The sequence below is a fragment of the Echinops telfairi genome, unplaced genomic scaffold (assembly GCF_000313985.2).
Source record: "Echinops telfairi isolate 266 unplaced genomic scaffold, ASM31398v2 ScPeMD7_29;HRSCAF=101, whole genome shotgun sequence".
In the NCBI taxonomy this organism is placed as follows: Eukaryota; Metazoa; Chordata; class Mammalia; order Afrosoricida; family Tenrecidae; genus Echinops; species Echinops telfairi.
In genome coordinates, this window is record NW_022103926.1 from 6,133,907 (window position 1) to 6,156,410 (window position 22,504).

The window sequence follows — 22,504 nt, forward strand, 5'->3', positions numbered from 1 at the left end:
ATTATGAATCAGAGTCGACTCAGTGGCAGTGAGCTTTGATTTGGGGTTGGGTAGTCACACCTGTTTTGCTGCGGTGCCGGAGGTCTTTGCCGTGCCTCTCACCTGGACCAGGTCTGCAGGTGGCAATCCGTGGGGGATGTGGTCACGAAATCCAGTTCAGCCTCACGGCGGCCTGCCTGGAAGTTCCTGCCACACAATAGGTCTGTGTCCCCGGGCTGTGCCGCTCCAACAAACAACAGGATCCCTGTGGCAGCATCCAGCCCCCCAAATTATACCTGACGTGGTACCTACGTTGGTCCATAATCACAGACATTTGGTGATGTGTGCACCAAAACCTTAGCAGCAGTCGTAATAGTAGTATTGTATTATTATGTTGAAGGTGATTGCTTATATCTGGAAGTGTTTCTACAATGTTTTTTTGTGCATTGGCAGGTATACTATATACTAAGACAAATATTTAATACATAAAGTTATATGTGAACTGTACCTAGCTATTCCTATTTATGTGAAAATTAGACCTAAAGAAAGGAAAGAATAGAACTCATTCATGATCCAGGGATTGCCTGTCGTAGGCTAGATGGGGGGCTGACTCTTAGCAATGGGTTGTATGTAAGCCAGACATTGGCAACCTGGGGGTTGCCTGAATTCATTAACATGAACATAGGACTTTTACTTCTGAGAGTAAAAGACATTCAAATCTAAGCCATTTCCTGGGCCCCTACAAGTATTACGGGCCAGACTCGGAGGTGATTGTGCCTAAGAGATAAGTCAGCTCAACAAGAAGCCCAGCCTGTTCTCGGCTACCCGCCTGCTTGAATGTAAAAATATAAAAACAGCAGGCTTACGCAGCATGTAACTTACACCTCGATGAAATTAATTGAAAAATAAGGCGGAATAAGAATCACAGACATTGCGCGGCTATTTAATACCTGTGTTCTGACCGAAGCCGGAGCCCTTTCAATTGCCTTTTATGCGTGTGGAAGCCGGAGAATGAGAAAGGAAGCCCGAAGAAGTGGTGCCGCATGCAAACTGTGGGGTTGGCAACGATGACTGGGTCTGGTGTAGAGTGCCAAAGAACAAACAAATCAGTCCTAGAAGAAATGGAACCAGAATGTTCCTTAGAAGTGAGGATGGTGAGACGCTGCCTTGCTTACTTTAGACACGTCATCAGGAAAGACCAGTTGCTAGAAAAGTACATCATGTTTCCAAAAACAGAGGGCACAAGGGAGACCTTTAGAGACGGATTGTCACAGCAGCTGCAACAATGGACTGAAACACACCAGCGGTCATGACACCGTGCCAGGGGCTGTTCTCCTCCTTCTGCATAAGGTCACTGTGGGTCGGAGCCAAGTCAATGGCCGCTACCAACAACAATTCTAGAAATAGGAGAGTACAGGAGAACCCTGTAAAGGCAATTAGTCCTGCTTAGACTGTTGACACTGGAGGTAAGTCTAACACTGTTTACTGCTGTGGACGTGGGAATTCAGCTAAGCTTTCTGAAGGATAATTTGCCTCAATAAATCAAAACCCTGAAAAAAAATAAAATAAAACTTTGTTGGGCCCCAAATTTCCACACCACAGCATCTGTCCCAATGTAATCAGAGAGATGTGTACTTGTGGCGTTGGGGTTGTTTCTGGAAACGCTGTTTGTCATGATTTCAAAAACAAAAGCTGTAGCTACTACAGAAGCACGTCACAGCAGGGGACACTTTCCGGACCAAATGACTTTTGGCTTTTGAGTTTTTTTCTTGATACCCTGTGTTTTCAATCATGGGGCGCATGCTGACATCAAGGGAAACATTTTTGTGTGTGTGTGGGAATGTGGATTTTGATATAATTATGTGGGACACGTATTTCCCTAGTGGGGATGCGGCCCATTTCTCCAGATTGCACGCAGTTACACACAACCCCGCGAGGTGGCAGCACATACTACAGTTGCGATAGCAGCTTTCCAGAGAGCTTGAAAATGTTGGAGGGTACGCCTTAGCCCAGGGGTCACCAGTGGGTTGAATGAATGATGTAAGGGGAAATGATGCAGTGGTTTAAAAGGAAGTAGCGTGGTGTTGAATCACATGGGGGAATGTTCACACATACTGCACTAAAAAGAGGGATGGGATGCTCTGGGCTGAGAGTCACAGAATCCGCTGCTTCAACGAGTTTAAACAATAAAGAGAATCTGTCGACCCAAATCAGTCCACTTCCGGTGTGGCTCGATCGTGATGATGAAGCCACGAAACCTTTCCCTCCATGGATCCTGCTTTCTACGGTGGCAGCTTCTCCTTAGGCAGGTTCCCGTTCTGCTGCTCTTACCAGAGCGATAGACTTTTTCATTCCGAGCTAATGGGCAGAGAGGTCACCTTTTCTGTTTCCCCAAAAAGATGGCTCTCCTTGGCTGGGCCATGATCCTTCGTGGTTTGGTTGCTAGGTAATGATGTCATCGCCTCTCATGATGCGGTCAGTCAACCAGTTGTCAGGGGCTCCGAGCGTGTTGCAACACCCTGACTCGGGTCACAGTTCTGATGTATGCAGACTCCCTGGGTTGTGACCTGCATCGCCTTTTATTTTACAAGAGGTAAAAAGAGAGAGAAATGACCAGAGAAGGAAGACCCTGACTACCACTGAGAAAGAAGAGTCAAGCGTGGAGCCGGGAGCCCTTGTGCTGAGAATCTCCTAGACCCTGGAGAAGATTAATGCCAAGACACCTGGAAATTTCTAAGGCACGCCAGGCCCACAGGTGTTGAAAGGAAACAAGGACCTTCCTCCAGAGCCATCAGAGAGCAAAATCCAGCACTCAGAGCTCAGACTGCTAGCCTCTTCCTTGATGAGAGAAAACATTTCTCTTTGCCAAAGTCATCCCTTTGTGGTATTTCTGCAATACTCGGTAACTCAGACGCCTCCTCAAGAGAGAGAAACAAGCTGTGTTTCCCCAAAGCACTTAGCAAATCTCTTTATATTGCACTAGTCCATGACCCAACGGATCCACTCTTCAAGCTGAGGGCAGTGAGCCTCATACTCCACTTCCTGTTAAGGAGGAGATAGGTTGCAGTGGACGTGATTGTCGCCTGGGATGGGGGGTGGGGGAGTGGTGTGGGCAACAGATTTTTATTAAGTCCCTATCTCTAAATATACACGGGGAGCCCTGGCGGTATAGCGGTGATCCATTGGGCTGCAATCCGTATGACTGGCAGTTCAAAGCCACTAACGGCTCCTCAGGAGAAAGTCCGAGCTTTCTACTTCAGTAAAGAGTTACTGTGGTACCCTGAGGGACTGGATGAGAATGTAATGCATCTAGAGCCTCTGTGCTCACAGTTCAGGGGTCTGGAGAGCTGACTCCAGTGGGGGACGCCCCTCGGGGTTATGAACGCTCAGTAAATCTTCATGTGCATTCTCATGACTGAACAGCGCCTTCCAATAACACCCCACCCCCCCCCACCCCCCACCCCCCCAAAGGAACTGTCTTAAAGGAGCTACCATAAAAGATGACTCATCCTTGTGTCCGGCTACTGCACCATGCTTGAAGGTTACCTGTAGATGAAAGCAATCAAAAATAAATGCATTCATTAAAAATAAATTTAAAAAAAAGAGCAATCAGGTGCTGTGGCCTAACCCATCTTAAAATGTAGCAAACTCTTTTCTAAAACCTCTTTCTCATACTGATCACAGATTGCTCCCCGGGGAGGGCTCAGGGGCATCTAAGGTGCATGCCTTTTGAAAGACCTGTAAGCCCCATTAGATAAACCCATTGGAAAATACATTCACTTTCTTGGAGTTGACATTGGGAGAAGGAGCCCCCAGCTTATTTTCCACCATCGCAAAGTCACTCCCGAGGACCCGTTCGAGTGTGGGGAACCCATACCCCCACAAGTTAGAGTCTCAGAAACCCACAGGGGGTCGCTGGGAGGCAGCATTGACACAGTGGCAGTGAGACTGGTGTTTTTATAAAGACACAGACGGGTCCCTGGTGGTGTCTTGGTCAAGGGCTTAGCTGCTCGTTGGTGGTTGGTGTTTGGACCCACCAGGCCTTCCATGGAAGAAAACTGTGACGTCTGCGTTTGTAAAGACTTCCAAACCAGCCAAACTCACAGCCATCGAGTCGATGCTGACTCATAGCGACCCCTGTGGGATTCCAGGACTCTAACTGTTGACGGGAGTAGAAGGCCCAGGCTGGTGGTTTTGAGCTGCCAACCACATGGATTGCAGCCTAACGCATGACCGTTGCACCCCAGGGCCTTAGGAACCCCATGAGGCTATTCTGGGGACAGAGTCTGAGTCAGAATCAACTGGACAGTAATGGTGTATTGTTTTCTTTTGCTTTAAGATAGAAAATTAAAAGGAAACAACCTGGCCAGGGTCATAAAATCATAGGGTTTGGGGTTTGTTTGTTTTTAATCCCCCTCCATTAAGTGTTTTTCTGTATTTTCTATACTTAGCATGTGTTACCTACGCGCACATTATATATTCTGTTTACAAAGACAATGGGACAGATCCCACTGGTTCCCTCTACTGCACTCCCCGCTCCATTAAGGACCCAAGAGGGCTAAAGCCAGAGGCCCCGTGGAGCCTGCGGTTTTTCCGCTGGCAGAGCCAAACCCCAGTCCACTACAGGCCCATGCCGTTTACTGGATAGTTGCCACCAAACCACTCTCATTGCATTAACCCGGACTCTGTGGGCTACAGGGGCCACAGCTGGGCTTCTGGGGCTTTGACCAGGCAGGCAGCGGTGGAGACACTGGCCATTCCAGTACCGGGAACTTTATGGCATCAGCAGCCATGACGGGCCCAGGATTTCCCAGGACAGGTCTCTGTTTGTGATTGATGTCTCTTATATGGCAACTTGTCATCTAAGCCAACAACCTTCCTCAGGTTAGGCTGGGGTCTGAGACGGAATCAGCTCAAGCAGGATCCCGATCAGCTCGTAGCCAAAGGTCAGGTCTGGAATAGAGTCGGGGGCTGGAGTAAGGCTTGGTCAAGGATTAGGCTTGAGGCTCAGTGTGTGACGAGGACCAAGGCTCAGCCTTGGTCATAAGTAGCGGTCTGGAAAGCTGACTCTGGTGGGAGAAGACCCTCTTGTTTATGAGATCCAGATCCAGGATTCACTCTGTGTATGGGCTCAGGACTCAGTTGTGGCCAGGGTCATGTCTCAAGCTGAGGTCAGGGCTCAGCGTAGGCTCAGGACTCAGTTGATGCCAAAAAGTAGGGCTCAGCGAAGTCAGGGCTTAGTTAATAACCAGAGTTGAAGCTCATTCCAAACTAGGAGTCCAAGCCTAGTCTGAAATCAGGAGTTGTCAAAATAAATAAAGGGGGGAAAAGTGTTTTAAGAGTTGATCTAGACTGGGATTAGAGCTCAGCCTGTGACTAGGGCTCCATCTCAGGTTAGGATCAGGGCTTAGTATAGAGCTGAAATGGAGGCAGAGGCAATACCACAAGCAGCACTTGTCCTAGCTCTCTAGGGCTGCCATCACAGAAATACTACAAGTGGATGGATGGCTTGAAGCCTGTGTTAGTCTGGGTAGACTAGAGAAACAAATCCATGGACACACATATGTGTACAAGGAAGAGGTTTATCTACAAGAGCAATTGTACATTAAGAAAACATCCGGACCCAGTCCAGTCCAAGGCCATAAGTCTGATATTAGCCCTTATGTCCGATACCAATCTACAAAGTCCTCTTCAGACTCATGAAACACATGCAATGAAGCCAAATGCAGGATGATCACAGGCCAGTGGGTAGAAAGTCTTTGGGTCCAGTGGCGTTGTAAGCATCTCAGTGCTGGCAGGGGTCTCTCTGTGGCTTCTCCGGCTTCAGAGGTCTGGTTGCATCCGTGTGGCTTGTGTGGCTCAGGGCACCAGGGTAGTTCCATGTGTCTTGTCAGCTGCAATGTCTCCCAGGGAGTGGCAGAGAGCGTCTCCCCCCTCCAAGGAGGAAAATTCACCAATTCCCAGAATCCTTAGGGGAAGGCCATGCCCACACAGAGATCTCATGGGCCATCTCCTGATCAATAGCCTAGATTCCACCCCTACAATTTAATCCTCAAATTGACACTAGATTATGTAACTACCACAAAGACACACATTTATTTCCTCAGAGCTGAGAGAGAACGTCGGAATTCAGAACACCAGCTGTAGGGAAGACGTTTTCTCTCCGTTCTGGGGGGAAGGTCTTGTCGCTTCAACGTCTGCTTCCCGCTAGAGACCTCCCTGTGCCTTGGCATCTCTTAGCCCAACTGTCCTCTGCTCACTGATGCTTCTTCAATCTCCTTTATAGCTCCACGACCTCCAAAACCCCCTGCACTGACCCGCCCCATGAGCATCACAGAGACAACCCATCCTAAAGCGCCGAAAGGCTAGGGTTTATGACACCCCTTTGAGGGCAGGGTGGCCCTCAAAACTCACTGCCAGCCAACTGTTTCCAGCTCACAGGAGAGCAGCCTGGCTCCGTGGATTTTCGAGACTGGAGACCTTGACAGCAGAAAGCCTCATTTTTCTCCAAAGGAACAGCTGGTGGTTTCAAAGGGCTGACCTTGTGATTAGCAACCTAATTCATAACCTCATGATGCCACCAGGGCTTTTATTATTTGGGGGCGGGGGAAGGGAGCATAAATTCAATTCATAACAGAGCTCAATTCTAATCTAAGATCAGGGCCAGGACTAAGGGTCAGCCTGGCTCCCTACTTTGTTCTGACTCCCAGTAAAGGAGTTTCTGGAGTACTGGGGAGGTCTGCCTACAAGATAAGAGAGGCCCAGGAGAGCCTTGCCCACTGTCTGGTCCCTACAGCAAACCTCCTGCAGAGGCTGGGTGTCCTAAAACCTTCTAACCTACATGGCTCTGCTGCCCGAGATCCCCTCGCACCAGAATAAAAATAGTCCTTCACTTTGGAGCAGCTGACAGTGGGTGCCAGGCTGCCTGGGGGGAGGGGGAGCTGGGGAGAGGGAGGAAGGAGGGGTGCCTGACGGGGGCCACAGATGTGTGACCTTGGGAAAGTCCTTCCTCCTCCAGAGCCCACTTCAAGGCAGAAGCAGAGTGAGGAGGCTGCCTGCCCCAGAGGGTAGGAATGAGGGGCCAGAGACAACATGCATGGCACTTGAGGGAAGGCTTCAGAGGAGTGCTCCTCTCTGCCCTGCACACCTCCTCTCCAGGAAGCTCCCCGTCCCTCAATACCCTGTATCACCCTCTAGACCTCAAGACATTTCCAAGATGGGGCTCGTACTGCATCACACACACACACACACACCTAGAACTGGGCCTGGGTCAGGGAAGCTATGAGGAGAAGGAGGGAGAAGACCCTTGGTGCCCTGGGGGAGTGGGCCAGGAAGAGGAGGAGACATGAGGAAGGAGAAAGGTGCCCTTCCGCATTCACGCTGCACTCACTCTGGGCCAAGTGGCTAGGCACGTGTCCAAATTGGACATCCCTTCACAGTCAGGCCCTCCCATAGGCCATTGCTCTGCCCCTGCTGTTCCCTCTGCTTCTTGGATGCCTGTCCTCCTTCCCACTGGGCATCTTCAGAGAGGGTTCAAGGGTCACCTCTTTGGCATAAGGGAGAGTCGTCTACTCCCTTCCTAAGAAATGTCTCGTCCTGTCCCTTATTGGCGGTGTGATTCCTGGGACTCAGTAGATGGAGGGTCTTATTACCAACACAACTGAGCATGTCAGCTCCCTCTCCTCCTGTCCCCAAACAACCTGGCCCTGAGAGTTTCCCTGGGGAGGCTTGGAAGAATGGTACCTGTCCCTGCCTGGGCTCACATGCCCAGAGTGTGACTCCCAGCTCACATGCCCAGAGTGTGACTCCCAGCGTGCAGGGAGAGGGGAAGAACCAGCCGTCTCCAGGGGGGCGGCTCGCCCTGGCAGCTGCCCCCGGCCTGCCGCCCTGAGCCCCAGAGCCTGTTATCAACCTCCTTAGTCATCACACCAGGAGCCCAAATATAGCTCTCACCCATCCCTTCTCAGCAGGGGTCCACCCCCTGCACCCCCACCTCCTTTTCCTGCCAGGGCCTGCAGCCACTCTCATAGCTCCTTCCTTTCGCCTTCAAGCCGGCAATCCCCCCTCCCCCCACCAGGCCTCAGTTTCAGCACCCATCAAATGGACACATGGAAGCCAATGATCATGGGGACAATGAGGTGGACACTGAGGAGCAGCCGCCTGGGTGGAGAGCTGGCCTGTGCCAGGCTCTGGGCTCTGCAGCTCACTGGCATGATCTGACTTGGGCCTCCATGAGACGACCTAGGGAGGGTCTCTTTACTTCGGAGCCACTTGCCCAAGGTAGCAGGACCAGAAAGAAGTCCTGCCAGGTGGAGAACCCTGGGTCAGCCCACTGGCTCAGGCAGAGGGGCTCATTTGCATGCTCTTTTGTCTGGCATTTGCCTGTGGTTCAAAGAATGCTGAGTCTCCACCCATGCCCCAATTGGTCCTTAGGCCTAGGCCCAAGGACCTAGATCTGGTCTCCGCCCACTTCAGGATTGCATCAGAAGCTGGGTCCTCTGGGGGAGCCAGAAGGCTGAGCACGGGGAGTCCCATGGTTCCTTTCTTTTTCCAGTGGCCTCAGCAGACCCACTAGGTCCGCTCTCACCTCCTCCCTCACCACCATCACCACCTCCACGCCAACCCGCCCCCCACCATTTTCTCTCCTATCAGCATAACACCCCTGCGAACTCTTCTTCCCACCTCTGCTCCCCCAGCATGTGACTGCCCCCACTATGACACCAGCTTTCGTTCTGTCACCCCCATCCTCACGCTAAGCTGTGCTTGGGTGGTTACTTCCACCACAATCACCTCCACGCCCTCCGCTGTCGCCATTACTCACACCAGCGTTACCACCTGTATTAGTCTAGGTACTTTAGAGAAACAAATCCACAGCAACAAAATAAGAGAGTTTTATGTAAAAGAAGTGTGCATCATGAAAACATCCCAACCCAATGCTGCCCAAGCCTACAAGTCCAACATTAACTCATTAACCCAACACCAGTCCACAAAGTCCTCCACCTCACAAAACAGAGGCAGCGATGCCGACTGCAGGGGGAAAGCTGAGTCAGTGAATGTGTAAGCATCTCAGCGCTGGCAGGGGTCTCCACACGGCTGCTCCGGCACCCAGGGCTGCATCGGGATAGGTCCATGTGGCTTCTCCTTGGGGATGTCTTGCAGGAAGTCAATCTTGCAAGCTGAAGCAGGGAACTGCTAAGGCAGCTGCACCCTGGTGCGACCATCACAAAGCAAGAGACCGGAGAACTAGAAAGGCGAGGCTCACCCCCCATTTATCCCTCCGCCTTTCAATTAGCCCCACATGTGATTATCGGCCAGGCTGGCACCATTAACTAACTCATAAGGAGTGGGGTACGAACCCACGCGGACATATGTCCATTGGACCACCTTTACCACCTCCACCTCGGCTTTGACTGTCCCCTTGGCCACCTCCATGCTTCTGAATGTACCACTCTGTGCCCTCACTATCACCTCCCACCATCATTCAGGCCACCACGTCCATTGTCATCATCACCACAGTCGCCTCTCCCCTGTCCCCCACCACCCAAAACATCTCCATTCCCAACCCCAATGCCATCAAGCCACTTCCAACTCACAAGGAACCGATGCCCTCACTGCCACCGAGTCCACTCCCACTCCTGCCCACCCGACAGCCCAGGGAGAACTGCCCCTGGGTTTCTGAGACTGTTACTCTTTACAAGACTAGAGAGCCTCCTCTTTCTCCCTCGGAGTGGCTAGTGGTTTTGAACTGCTGACCTTGTAGATTACAGCCCAACAGGTAACCCCCTATGCCAGCAGGCCTCAACTGTGACCCTACCTAGCCTGTGAATCTTTATGGGAACAGGGAGCCTTCTTTTTCTCTTGTGGGAAGGCTGGTACCCTGTTTCCCCGAAAATAAGACAGTGTCTTATATTAATTTTTGCTCCCAAAGCCGTGCTAGGTCTTATTTTCAGGGGATGTCTTATTTTTCCATGAAGAAGAATACAGTACACATTTATTGTTTATTGTTCTATTAAATGAGACCTTGCACTTCCTGTCTGCTCCAGCTGCGCTGCAGCCAATAGTGAGCTGCGCGGCGGTGCTCACACCATTACGGTCCAGAGTTATAGTAGCTTTGGGGGGCCTTATTTTCTGGGAGGTCTTATTTTCAGGGGGATGCCTTATATTTCAGCGAGAGGCAAAACTGTAAGCAGGTCTTATTTTCAGGGGATGTCTTACTTTCGGGAAAACAGGGTAGGTACACCAGCAGGGCTCAACTGTGACCCTACCTAGCCTGTGAATCTTTATGGGAACAGGGAGCCTTCTCATTCTCTTGTGGGAAGGCTTTTGGTTCCCAGTTCATTGTTTACCCCGACACCAAACTAGACCTAGAGACAGTACAGCAGAGGGGAGAAGCGCATCTGCAGAGGAGAGTCCACATCACCTTCAAGGATCACTCATAAAGATGCTGGGCCCTGGGAAGCCTTGGGCACAAAACCTGGGGCATTTTTCTGCCTACACCAGGTGGAATCACGCCTAAGAAATCCAGCCATCCTGGAGGAACTGCAGAGCAGGTAGAAATGGAAGTGGGAGAGGAACAGAGGGTCCCTAGCTAAGTCTGACCCTTGAGTCTCCCAGTCATTCTTCCCACTTGTTGTTCAATCACTCCCCTAGGCCCATTGGGGACCAGTTCCTACACTCCATCCTGACTAGAGAGGCTCCCAGGCTTATTTCTGACCCACCTGCCAGTCTGCTCCCCTACTACTGAGCCTTCTGCACCCTAGTTCCTTTCCTCCAGGAACCTCAACTGGCTTGGGTCCCTATGGGAACTCCCTTTCCTCACAGAGACTCACTGGGTGACCTTGAGCAAGTCTCTCTGGGCCGAAGCTAGTGAGAGCTGGGCTGGGACAGGCCTGGTTGGGGGAATCCAAGGACAACGAGGGATCTGCCGAAGACAAGAGGCTGGTGCTTGGGTTGAGAAAGGGCTTCGATGGCTAGAGACTGAATGTCTGGGTCTAGGATGGGAGGGACAGAGCCAGGCAGTGGCGGGGGCAGGGGGGCAGGGTGGGGCGAGAGGGTGAGTTGAGCAGGAGCGGGGAGATAGAGGCACCAAGCCTTGAAAATGGGGCAAGGGTGGGGGCCAGGGCAAGCCCTGATCTGGCAGCAAGTCAGGAAGGTCACAGGATCCTGGGCAGGGACTCGGGTGTCCCTGAGGCCCGAGGGAGGGTGCTGACCTCTGAGCCACCTGTCTCCACCTCACACTCAGGTGTGTGAATGCCCTTCCAGGGGCAAAGGCTGGCCTGAGGACGGCAGGAGGGTCGGGGCAGATGGATGCTCTCTTCCATGCTGCCAGTGGGGACCTGGGCCCGGCTCATGTGTACATCTCACCCAATGGCTGTTCTAGCCACAGTAGTCTCTTTGAAGGGTTCCCGGCGGGGAGGGGGAGAGAGGCCACTTTGCGCTGGCCACCTCCAGGTTAGGAAGTAGGCTCCTGTGCCTTTAAATTCTCAGCAGGTTGAAGAGGCTGATGACATCACTGGTTCCCGGGAGCAGAGAGCTGGAGCTGAGCTGAGGGAGCCGGGCTGCTGGGGGCTGCAGACATGGAGGGCCAGAGCAGCAGCAGTGGCAGCAGGAGGCCAGGGCCCCCTGCTGGCTTGGGCTCTCTGCCTGTGCCCCATGGGGCTTCCCAAACAAGAGCACCTTCTAAGGTAGGACCCTGAAAACCTAGGTTCCCCTCTTCCAATCCCTGGGGGGCCCCCAACACCCTCCCCTCACTGCGGGCACCCTGGTGCCCCTGGCTAAAAGGCTGGCACTCTCCTCAGCCCACTGATTAGGGATTGGGCAAAGTGGATGACTTGGGGGATGGGAGGGTAGTGACAGAATGTCCAGTGAAAGACAGCGCGAGTCAAATCCAGGAGCCCTCCGGAGAGCCTCTGGACTGGGCAGCAGGGGACCCAGTTGTACACCAGATTTGCTGTGTGACCTTGGCCAAGTTGCTTGTTCTCTCTGAGCCCATGCAAAATGAGGAGGCTTGTCCCTGCACACTAAAGCTGTGACATCTGGGATGTCTAAGTTGCTAGTGCCGGAGGTGGTGTGGTGGTGGTGCCAGTGGGGAGGCTTGCATAGTGGGACACTTGGAACCAAGGAGGGTACCCTAAATGCTGCCTTGAAGAGCCAAGTTTGGCAAGCCAGGTGGAGGCAGAGTTTTTGATTCCCTGAACTGAGAAGGGCACAGGATGGGAAGCAGACAGAACTGTGTCTCCAGAGGCAGGACGGGGTTGCTCTGGGGAGAAGACTGTCTTCCGCCCCCACTGGCAAAGGAGCTTCATCCTGTCCCCAGAGTGAAGGGGAATCGGGAATAGGAGATGAGGGGCAGGGAAAGAAAGATCCTTGCAGGACCCTTGATGCTCCCCCCACACCTGCTGGGTAGCAAGGGGACACTTGCTTGCCTGTCCTCACAGGTGGTGGGGGGGCATAAGAGGACAAAACTTGGGGCACAAAGAGGTCTGATGCCAGCACCAACTTAGAAACCTGGACTTGCTCAGAATGGGACGGACTAGTCCGTGGGATTCAGCGGTATCCCAGTAAACATGGGGCTCATAACCGCAGACTGTGAGACCAGACGCCCTGGAACATGAGGGGGCGAGGGGGGGCGGGAACAGAAGCCCTAGGTGTACAAGTCCTTGCCTGAGGGCTCGTAGAAGCCGGGCTTGGAGTCTACAGGGCCAGTCTCAGCTCCAGGCGCTTGCCCACCGCAGAGCCCTGGGTTTTGGGTGAGGAGGGCAGGAGGGCAGTGGGACAAGGAGGGGTTTTGGGGGGAGGGGGTGGTGGATGGGGGGCGCCAAGGGTTCCTGGGCCCCTTGGGGACTGGGAGGGGAATTTAGCAGGCTGGACCCAGTGTGTCCAGGATGGGCGGCAGGGGGGTGGTGTCAGGTCTGTAGCCCTCCGCTGAGAAGCAACAGGGATGGGGGGTGGTGGGGAGGCTGTACAGGCTATCTGGCACCAGCCACCTTCCATCCCTGGGTGGGCAGGAAGTAGGTGCTGGTGGCCAGGAAGGGAAGGAGAGGCCATAGGTTCAGGCTTCCCATCTGCTGTATGTTCCCCCCATCTGTGTGAAAATGGTTTCAGACTTGAGAGAAGGGACGAGGTTCTGTGACCTCTCTCCTCTGAGACAAGAGCGAACGGAAGCAGAATGGATTGAGGTGAGCCAACAGGACGAACTTCCTTTGAAAGATGTGTCTCTTCATTAGCCAGATGGGCTCTGCTTAGGTCTCTACCGAAGTTGGAGGCCACCCCCCCACCCACCCCACCCCCAGTGGTCCGAGTCAGCCTGAGTCTCTGACTTCTCCTCTGCAAGGTGGACCCAAGTTTTCCGCTTCCGGTGAAGGAGAAGGCAGCCCCCGTGCCCTTGGAACCAAGGCTGGCTCTCCCACCCAGGGGACCACAAGCAGCAATGTCACCTTCCACGGAGGATTCCCGGCTGACTCCGGCCCCACTCTCTACCCCTGGGGGACAGAAAACATCTCCTGCCCACCACAGTTCCAGCCTGGCTCCAACATCTGTGGGCCAGCTGGTGATATCCGCCTCAGCTGGCCCAAAGCCTCCGGCAGTGACCTCCGGCTCAGCTCGGACTCCGAGCTCCCTGGGGCAGCTGGTGATGTCTGCCTCAATTGGACCCAGGTCTCCCCCAGCCATCCTGGCGCCCAGTCTGGCTTCGGCTCTCAGGAACCAGGAGCAGGTGCCACCCATCTCCAAGGGACTTAAGCCAGTACTAGCTGCCTCAGGCTTGAACCTGGCCCAAGCTTCTGATGGACAGCTCTCACGGCCCCTCTCCAGCCCCTCCCCAGTGCCTAGTCCAATTCTGTCACCCTCTCAGGAACAAGCGCCGGCTTTGACCTCTGTGACATCAGCCCCAGCCTCTGGGGAATGGACATCTGCTAGACAGAGGGACAGCCCAGCACCCAGACCTTTCCCCTCAGCTGAGGGGTGTCTCCAACCTCCGGCTCAGGCATCCCTGCCTGTGTGCACCCCAGCCCCAGTCCCAGCCCCTTCTGACCCCCGGCTCTCCCCCTCTTTCCGAGCCCGGCCTGAAGCCCCCCACAACAGCACTGAGGAACCTGTCCTGCCTCGGCCCCCCCAGACCCTGGCCCTGGATGTGGCCCATAGCCCTCCGGAGCCTGGTACCCGCTCCCCAGGACTGCTGTCTCCCACCTTCCGACCCGGAGGCTCTTCAGCCCAGACAGTACCCCCACCTCTGCCCAAACCACCTCGCTCTCCCAGCCGCTCCCCAAGCCGCTCCCCTTGTGTGCCCCATGTCCCTGAAGTGGCCCTCCCCAAGCCTAGCCCCCAAGGTATAGGGCCTGGCGGGCACCTGAGCCCCAGCTTTCAGCGTCAAGAAAGCTCAGCCCCGGCCACTACATCCCCTCCTACAGCCACCTCCTCGCCCTCTTCTTGGTCGGCACAGCCTACCTGCAAGAGCGACCCCGGTTTCAGGTGAGAGGCCCCTCTCCCAAGAAAGGCTTCTGGGGGGATCTGGGCTCTGGGGCTAGACCTTCTCAGGACAACTCTGCCTGTTTTGCCACCCTGTGGGGAGTTCTTGGGCGTGCCAGGCCCCTCTGGGACCCTTTAAGACAAGATCTCCAGGAACAGTCTAGAAAGGGTGGTAATGGGGAGGACTTCCAGTGCTGTTCTGAGAGCTTACACCCACTTCTAAGTTTCTTTTCTCCAAGAGAGCCCTGTGGGAGAGGGGTTGAGGGCGAATATAGTGCCCAGCAGTAACCCCTCTTGTGCCCCCGCCCCCAGGATCACTGTGGTCACGTGGAACGTGGGCACTGCCATGCCCCCCGACGATGTCACATCCCTCCTCCACTTGGGCGGCGGCGGTGACAGCAACGGCGCCGATATGATCGCTATAGGGTGAGGGGGCAGGGCATGTAGACCCCCCCTCCCTGGGTCTCTCGGACCCTTCAAATTCTCGCACAGGTGAGACGTTTCTAGGCGGCCCCCCCACCCCCCGACCCGAAGCACACCCCATCCTGCCTCCCAGGCTGCAGGAAGTGAATTCCATGATCAACAAGCGGCTCAAGGACGCGCTCTTCACGGATCAGTGGAGCGAGCTCTTCATGGACGCTCTGGGGCCCTTCAACTTCGTGCTGGTAACGCCCCCAGACCCCGGACCTGCCGAGTCCCGACTCCCCGGGGAAGGCCGCGGGCCGTGGGCACCGAGTCCTGCTCCCGAGCCGCTGTCGCCTCCCGCTGCAGGTGACCACTGTGCGAATGCAGGGCGTGATCCTGCTGCTGTTCTCCAAATACTACCACCTGCCCTTCCTGCGGGACGTGCAGACCGACTGCACGCGCACCGGCCTGGGCGGCTACTGGGTGAGCGCTCGAGCCCCGCGGGCGTCCCTCCGCCCCGCCAGAAAGGGGGCCCGAGGAGACCCTGACCCTTTGCCCTCCACCCTCCACCCTCCAGACTCCACCTCTTGGCCCACCCATCTCCAGTCCCCTTAGGCCCCGCCCTTTCTGTCCCCGGTCTGGGGTCACGGTGCCGCCCGTCCCCTGGGCGCCGTCCCTCTCCGGGCCCACAAGGTGCCCGCCCTTACTCCCCCGCCCCACCTGCCTCGTCCCCAGGGCAACAAGGGCGGAGTGAGCGTGCGCCTGGCCGTCTTTGGGCACATGCTCTGCTTCCTCAACTGTCACCTGCCGGCGCACATGGACAAGGCGGAGCAGCGCAAGGATAACTTCCAGACCATCCTGAACCTCCAGCAGTTCCAGGGGCCCGGCGCGCAAGGCATTCTAGACCACGAGTATGGGCGGGGGCGGGGCCAAATGGGATGGGCGGAGCTTGTGATCGATGGGCGGGGCCTCCAGGTCGGCTCTGCAAATTTGTGCGCAAGGAACCCTGTAATCACCAGCCCCCTGGTGAGGTTTGTGGTGGGGAGTGGGGGGATGACCCTCCAGACTACTTCTAGGAATAAGAATGTAGGTAAGAGTTTGATGGCAAGTGCCAAGTCCTGTAAAGGAGGAACTTTCCTGAGGAAAGGGCCAAGGCTTGTTGAGACCAAAAAGCAAGCCAAACTCTTTGCCATCCAGTTGATGCTGACTCATAGTGACCACCTGTGGGTTTCTGACACTGTAACTGGTTAAGGAAGTAGAAAGGCCAGTCTTCCTCCCACGGAGCTGCTGGTTTTGAACTACCAACGTTGCAGTTCACAACCCAACGTGTAACCACAACACCACCAGGGTCCCTCAGTGAGAGGCAGGCCAAATCCTCTTCTAGACCCTCCACCTGTGCCAAAGTTGGAAAGAATGGAGGTTCTGAAGCACCTCACCCACCCACAGCAACACCAGGAAGCCCTGCCCCTAGAGCTCCCCCCACCCCTCGGTGCTGTTTGGGATTGGAAGGGGTCCAGGAACGCGCGTGCACTCTTCATTTCATGCACCCCCACCCAACAGCCTGGTGTTCTGGTTTGGAGACTTGAACTTCCGCATCGAGAGCTATGACCTACACTTTGTCAAGTTCGCCATCGACAGCAACCAACTCCACCAGCTTTGGGAGAAAGACCAGGTGTGGGATCCCACCCCCTCGCCCCCTCCGCACCCCCAGATCCCCCCATCCCTAAGCTTACATAGCACACCTAGAACATGCCTGTACAGACCTTGCCTTCACCTGCCCTATGCCACCACCAGAAGTTGGGCTCAGGGAATTAGAGAGGGGTCTGCTAAGGCCCCTGCCCACTTCTTTCCTCCTGGACCCTCACAGCTCAATATGGCCAAGAACACCTGGCCCATCCTGAAGGGCTTCCAGGAGGGCCCCCTCAACTTTGCGCCCACTTTCAAGTTTGATGTGGGTACCAACAAATATGATACCAGGTGAGCTCAGTTGTGGGCTGTGGTCTTTGGAGAAGGAGACTCGGGAGGAGGCACAAGAAGCCAGGCTTGGGCTGCGTCTTCACCCTGAAACTCAGTCTGTCCTCGCTCACTGCAGTGCCAAGAAGCGGAAGCCAGCCTGGACAGACCGTATCCTGTGGAAGGTCAAGGCTCCTGGTGGGGGTCCCAGCCCCTCAGGACGGGAGAGTCACCGACTTCAGGTGTCCCAACACAGCTACCGCAGCCACATGGAATACACAGTTAGTGACCACAAGCCTGTGGCTGCCCAGTTTGTACTGCAGGTGAGTTCTGGCTTCACCCACCCCTCCTGATAGACTCAGGTCTAACTCAGCATCCCCTGTCCACTACTAAACCCTTGCAGCATCCATTCACGTAGTAGCGTGGGGATGGGATGGTGGGGTGGTGGTGGTTGGTAGGGAAGGGGGGATGATCCCCACTTCCATATGAGGAAACTGAGGCTCAGAGTCACGACATCGTTTTTCCAGGGTTATACAGCTAGCAGGAGAAAGAGTTAGGGCTTGAACCCAGGCCAATCTGATTTCTGAGCCCATAGGCCTGGTGGTCCATGTGGCTGCTAACTAGAAGGTTGGTCGTTTGAACCCACCCAGCCACTTTGCAGGAGGAAGGTCTGTGATCTGTTCTCATAAAGATTACAGCTCAGAAAACCCTGTAAATATATATATCTAAGCCACTGCCATGAAGTTGATTCTGCCTCCTAGTGCTCCCAGGTAGGGTTTCTGAGGCTTTGTAAATCTTGACAGGACAGGCAGTTTCAGCTTTCTCCTGCTAAGCAGCAGGTGGGTTTGGACACCACCTGCAGGGCTCTGCGCTGTGAGGCAGTCCAGCTCTGTCAAACGAGTCCTCTATGCATCTGAACAGACTGCACAGCACCTAAGGATAACGACATCAAAGAGATTTGGGGCATCTTATGTTATAATTCACATAGGTAATAAAACCACTGAGACCAGAAGATCTATTCAAATCCCAAGTAGCCCGCATTCCTCCATTACTTATTAAGTACGTATCCTATACCATGCATGATAAGAAGGATGGAAGATCCCCGGTGGTGCCGTGGTTAAGCACTTGACTGCTAACTGGCAGCCTAACGGTGTGACCTGACCAGCTGGAAGACGTGACCGTCCGTTTTGTTAAAATGTGCAGTCTTGGAAACCCTATGCAGATAGTTCTCCTCTGCCCGATTTGGTCGCTCTGGATCAGAATGACTTCATAGCCACCGGTGGGGGTTTTTTGGTTTGTTTTTTCAAGAGCGATGTAGAGAGGAGTAAAGATATGTCCTTAAAATGTAGCTATGAACTCGAACTAGTTATTATACTTTCACCCTGGATTTAGGATGGAATCATAGAATGTCGGAGCAAGACCTGGGAGATCACCCCGAGGCCCCTGGCAAAATGGAGCAGACCCCATCTGGGCAGCCCTGAAACCCCACTCTGGACTCTTTGCTTTTCTTGATCTGATAAGGAGGAGTCCTGTGGGCAAGAGCGTTCTCTCCTGGTACTTGGTCACATGGTCTCTCCATGGAATGCTGACCTGGGTTCTCTGCAGGCAAGGAAAATATGCCCACACCTGGTCTCCTGTGACCTTTGGTAAAGGGCTTGGGCATGAAGTTTAACCCCCCCAATCAGGAACCTGGTTTTGGGAGCCACTCCTTTTGGGCACCCCACCCTGTCCTTCCCTCCTTGTCCTGTGGCCTTGAGAAATATCACCTTTAAGCACCTACCACTTGCTGAGCCCTGTGCAGGGCACTGTATGCTTGTTCTTCCTTTGAATGCTGCAGTAGGGCCCCCCCGCCCCCCACTCACTCATGGCCATCATGGAGCTGATTCCAAATCATAGCGACCCTGTGGGACAGGGCAAAACTACCCTGTGGGTTTCTGAGACTGAAACTTTCATGGGAGTAGAAAGGCTCATCTTTCTCTCTTGGAGCAACTGGCGGTTTTGAACTGCTGACTTTGCAGTTAGACGTCTTAGAATGCTTAGATGCTCCTTATTCAGCTCCTCATTTTATTGGTAAGGGGGACAGAAACTCACTGATTAACTTCTTTGTTCAAGCAACAGAACAGACCTTAAAAAAACAACAAAGAGAAAAACCTGATGGCTATCAAGTGAATGCTGGCTCACAGTGACCCTATAGCCCAGGCCAGACTGCCCCCTCTGCGTTTCTGAGCCTGTGACTCTTCACAGGAGTAGAAACCCCCTCTTTCTCCCGTGAGAGAACACGCTCCCAGGGCAAGGGCAATCCTGCACCGGTTTCGGAAGGCCCTGCCCTGGGCGTAGGGAGAGGATGTGCTAGTGGAAGCTGAGGAAACAAGGAAGAAAACCGGAGCCCAGATCAACAGAGCAGACAAAGGCCTGAGTCTGGCACCCCCTGAGCCCTTCCCTTGGGGACAGAGGTGGAGCCAGGACCCTGCGCATGGCCACCCTGGCCAACCCCATCCACACAGGGGCCCTCTGGTCAGCCTTGACTGGCCTTGGGGAGAGAATGCTCATGGTTATCGCCTGTCCTCCTAAAATGATTACACAATAGCGAATGGCGCCTTAGTACACAAGGCGGGGCTGAGTCTCAGGATGGCTGGGGACTTCCATGGAAATGAACTGTCTAGGGCTCTTACCTCACCTATTCCAGAATACCCAGTGCATCATGGGACTTTATCTGCCTCCCATGCCGACAAATCCTTTATGGGGGGCCTACTGCATTCTTTCCATTTATCTCAGACGTAATGAGAGACAGATGGGGCTTTCTGCTCCCATAAAGAGTTACAGTCCCGGAAAACCCACAGGAGTAGTTCAACCCTGTTCTGTAGGGCCGCTGTGAGTCAGAATTGATTAATGGCAGTGAGTTGAGTTACTATGTTCTAGAAACTTTGGGAGATGCTTCACAGATGGTATCTCATTGACTCTATAGAACACCCCAAAAGTCCTTAAGAGCGTGCAGGTTCAGAGAGGTTGAGCAGTTCTCCCAGACCACACAGCCTGTCAGAGGCAGAGCCAGAGCCAAAGCTCTTTTTGGACTTCCTAGAGAGGCGGTGGGCAGGAAGCCTGGCATTCATCCCAGACTTGGTCTGCCTCGATTTACCAGGGGCTCAAAGGCCCTTCGTCTCATTTGCCCCATGCCAAATCCAAGAACCAAAGCCCTTAGTCCATGGGCTGTTCCTGATGTTGCCCCTGCTCCCACCTTGCCTGGGCAGTTTGCCTTCAGGGACGACGTGCCCCTGGTGCGGTTGGAGGTGGCAGATGAGTGGGTGCGACCGGAGCAGGCTGTGGTCAGGTACCGCGTGGAAACGGTGTTCGCCCGAAGCTCCTGGGACTGGATCGGCTTGTACCGGGTGAGAAGGGCAGGGGTGATCAGCAGGATGGGGCACCACCGTGGGGTTCAGACTTGGATGCCACACCCAGAGGTCGGCAATAAGGGTCACAACCTCCAATCCTCTCATTCCAGGTGGGGTTCCACCACTGTAAGGACTACGTGGCTTACGTGTGGGCCAAACACGAGGACATGGACGGCCATGTCTACCAGGTACTTAGAGGACTGAGGGGATCCAGATTGCTTTTAGGGACTCAGACCTGGACTTGGGTGATGGGGGGGAGGGTATGGTGGGGCAGGGGCTGAGGCTGCCTCTCTGACCTTGACCTGGGTCAATGTCCTGGGCCCACCAGGTAACATTCAGTGAGGACTCACTGCCCAAGGGCCATGGAGACTTCATCCTGGGCTATTACAGCCACAACCACAGCATCCTGATTGGTGTCACTGAGCCCTTCCAGGTAAGGAGGACAGGTGGGGTTCGGGATGCCCAGAGACCCTGGTCACATTCCTGGGCCGGCCAAGGGGAGGGTGGGAGGCGTGTGTCTTAGTTGTGTAGTGCCCCCGTAACAGAGATGCCGCAAACATGTGGCTTGACCAACAGAAGTTTACTTTAGCACAGTTTAGGGGCCTGGCCATCCAAATCCAGGGGGCCAGCCCTAGGGAAAGACTTCCCCATCTCTGAGCTCTGGAGTAAGGGCCTGGTCACTTCTGAGCGTCTGCTCCTGGGAGCCCTTCCTGTGGCCTGGTATCTTTCTCTCCCATCTCTGCAGGCTCCCTTGTACAATAATCCCTTTATATCTCTTAAAACGAGCCGGGCTCCACCCCACCCCCCACCCCCAGGAATCCTGCCTCTCGAAAGTAATAAAACACAGCCCATTCTCAAATGGGTTTACAACCACTGGCAGGGCTTCGGGGTTAGGATTTACCGGCAGGGTTTCGAGGTTAGGATTTACAACACAGAGCATAGAGTGGGAGGAGTCTAAGAGGCCTTGAAGCTGGTTGAGGGTGGAGGTACCCCCCCCCCCGTAACCATGGTCCCCGCCCTCCCCTAGATCTCACTGCCTACCTCGGAGGTGGCCAGCAGCACCACAGACAGTTCGGGGGCCAGCTCAGAGGACGAAGACGACAGCACCATGGAGCTGCTTGCCCCCAAGTCCCGCAGCCCCAGCCCTGGAAAGTCCAAGCGGCACCGCAGCCGCAGCCCAGGCCTGTCCCGCTTCCCTAGCCTCGCCCTGCGCCCATCCTCCCAAGAACGCAGAGGTGCCAGCCGCAGCCCATCACCTCAGAACCGCCGTCTATCCCGAGTGGCTCCTGATAGGGGCAGTAGTGAGGAGGGACCCTCCAGGCTGCCTGGGCCCTGGGTCTTCCCACCAGCTGTGCCTCAAAGCCTGGGCCTGCTACCTGCTTTGCGCCTGGAGACCGTGGACCCTGGAGGCGGTGGCGGTGGAGGCAGCCGCTCTTGGGGCTGTGACCTGGAGGCCTCTGCTCCCAACAGCCTGTCCCCCAGCCCCTAGGGCCGGCAGGGGATGGAGGAGGGGGGCCTGGGGCCCTGAGGAGGCAAGTGGGGACTTACCTGCCTGCTCTGCCCCAATTTTCCACAAACCTGCCTGCCTCCCTCCCGCTGCTGCTCCTGCTGAATCCGCACACAGGGGGTTGTCAACTGGGGTCCCCCAAACTCGGCTCCTTTATCATCTCAACAGTGACAGTCAGCAAAGCCCTGCCCTGCCCCCCGCCCCGCCCCCAATCTGGGATGGGGGTCAGGGGTGGGAGGCAGGAGACTGTGGTAGACGGCCCTGTTCTGGGTGTTCTCCTTAGGAATTAAATTCTCCTGCTTATGGGCTCTTTGCTGACTTCTCCGCTGGGTGCGTCAGATGGGAGGAAATCCAGAGGTCAGCCGGGTGGTGAGAAAACTGATCCACGGTCTCCCTCGGATCTGAACCACGGCCCTGTGGGTTCTGTACCTTGTGTAGACCCATTTCACAGGCAAGGAAACCGAGGCCTCCCAGAGGACCTGCGAGGATCTCAGGATGCGACACCTAAGCACAGGCTGGCTGGGTGCGCACAGGAGGGCGGGCAAGGGTCCTAGGGGCTAAGCCCTGGCCGTTCACCAGGTCAGTTTATGGCCCTCCTTGTTGAAGGGAAACACCAAGGCTCAGAGTGGAGGAGGGGTGCCCCTGTCCCTAGGGCCCGGGACAACTCACATTTAGATTTGGGACAGAAAGATCTAGGGCTTCACTGGGAGAGATGAAACAGATGTCAAGGGGCCTTGAGGGGGGGTTGGGGGAGGGCGCTTGGGTAGCCCCTCCCCAGTGCCTCTGCCACTTCTGTGACATCTCT

General features: G+C 54.8%; 1 protein-coding gene across 1 annotated transcript; it reads left to right on the plus strand.

The window, feature by feature from the left end:
- The first annotated feature begins 11,554 nt into the window (after positions 1-11,554).
- On the plus strand, positions 11,555-22,002 carry INPP5J (inositol polyphosphate-5-phosphatase J). Its single transcript, XM_013008343.2, has 13 exons — positions 11,555-11,663; positions 13,313-14,448; positions 14,758-14,871; positions 15,002-15,110; positions 15,217-15,333; positions 15,586-15,761; positions 16,411-16,522; positions 16,718-16,827; positions 16,943-17,126; positions 20,052-20,189; positions 20,303-20,380; positions 20,521-20,625; positions 21,220-22,002. Exons 1-13 carry the CDS (start codon positions 11,556-11,558, stop codon positions 21,679-21,681), a joined length of 2,949 nt encoding a protein of 982 aa, XP_012863797.1. The 5' UTR covers position 11,555; the 3' UTR covers positions 21,682-22,002.
- Positions 22,003-22,504: the final 502 nt, after the last annotated feature.

Excerpts from the sequence above, each read along its gene's own strand:
- INPP5J (XM_013008343.2), top strand. The coding sequence starts at position 11,556 with ATGGAGGGCCAGAGCAGCAGCAGTGGCAGCAGGAGGCCAGGGCCCCCT. Across the intron at positions 15,334-15,585 it reads CCGGCCTGGGCGGCTACTGG|GGCAACAAGGGCGGAGTGAG; the intron begins GTGAGCGCTCGA and ends CCTCGTCCCCAG. Across the intron at positions 20,190-20,302 it reads ACTGGATCGGCTTGTACCGG|GTGGGGTTCCACCACTGTAA; the intron begins GTGAGAAGGGCA and ends CTCTCATTCCAG.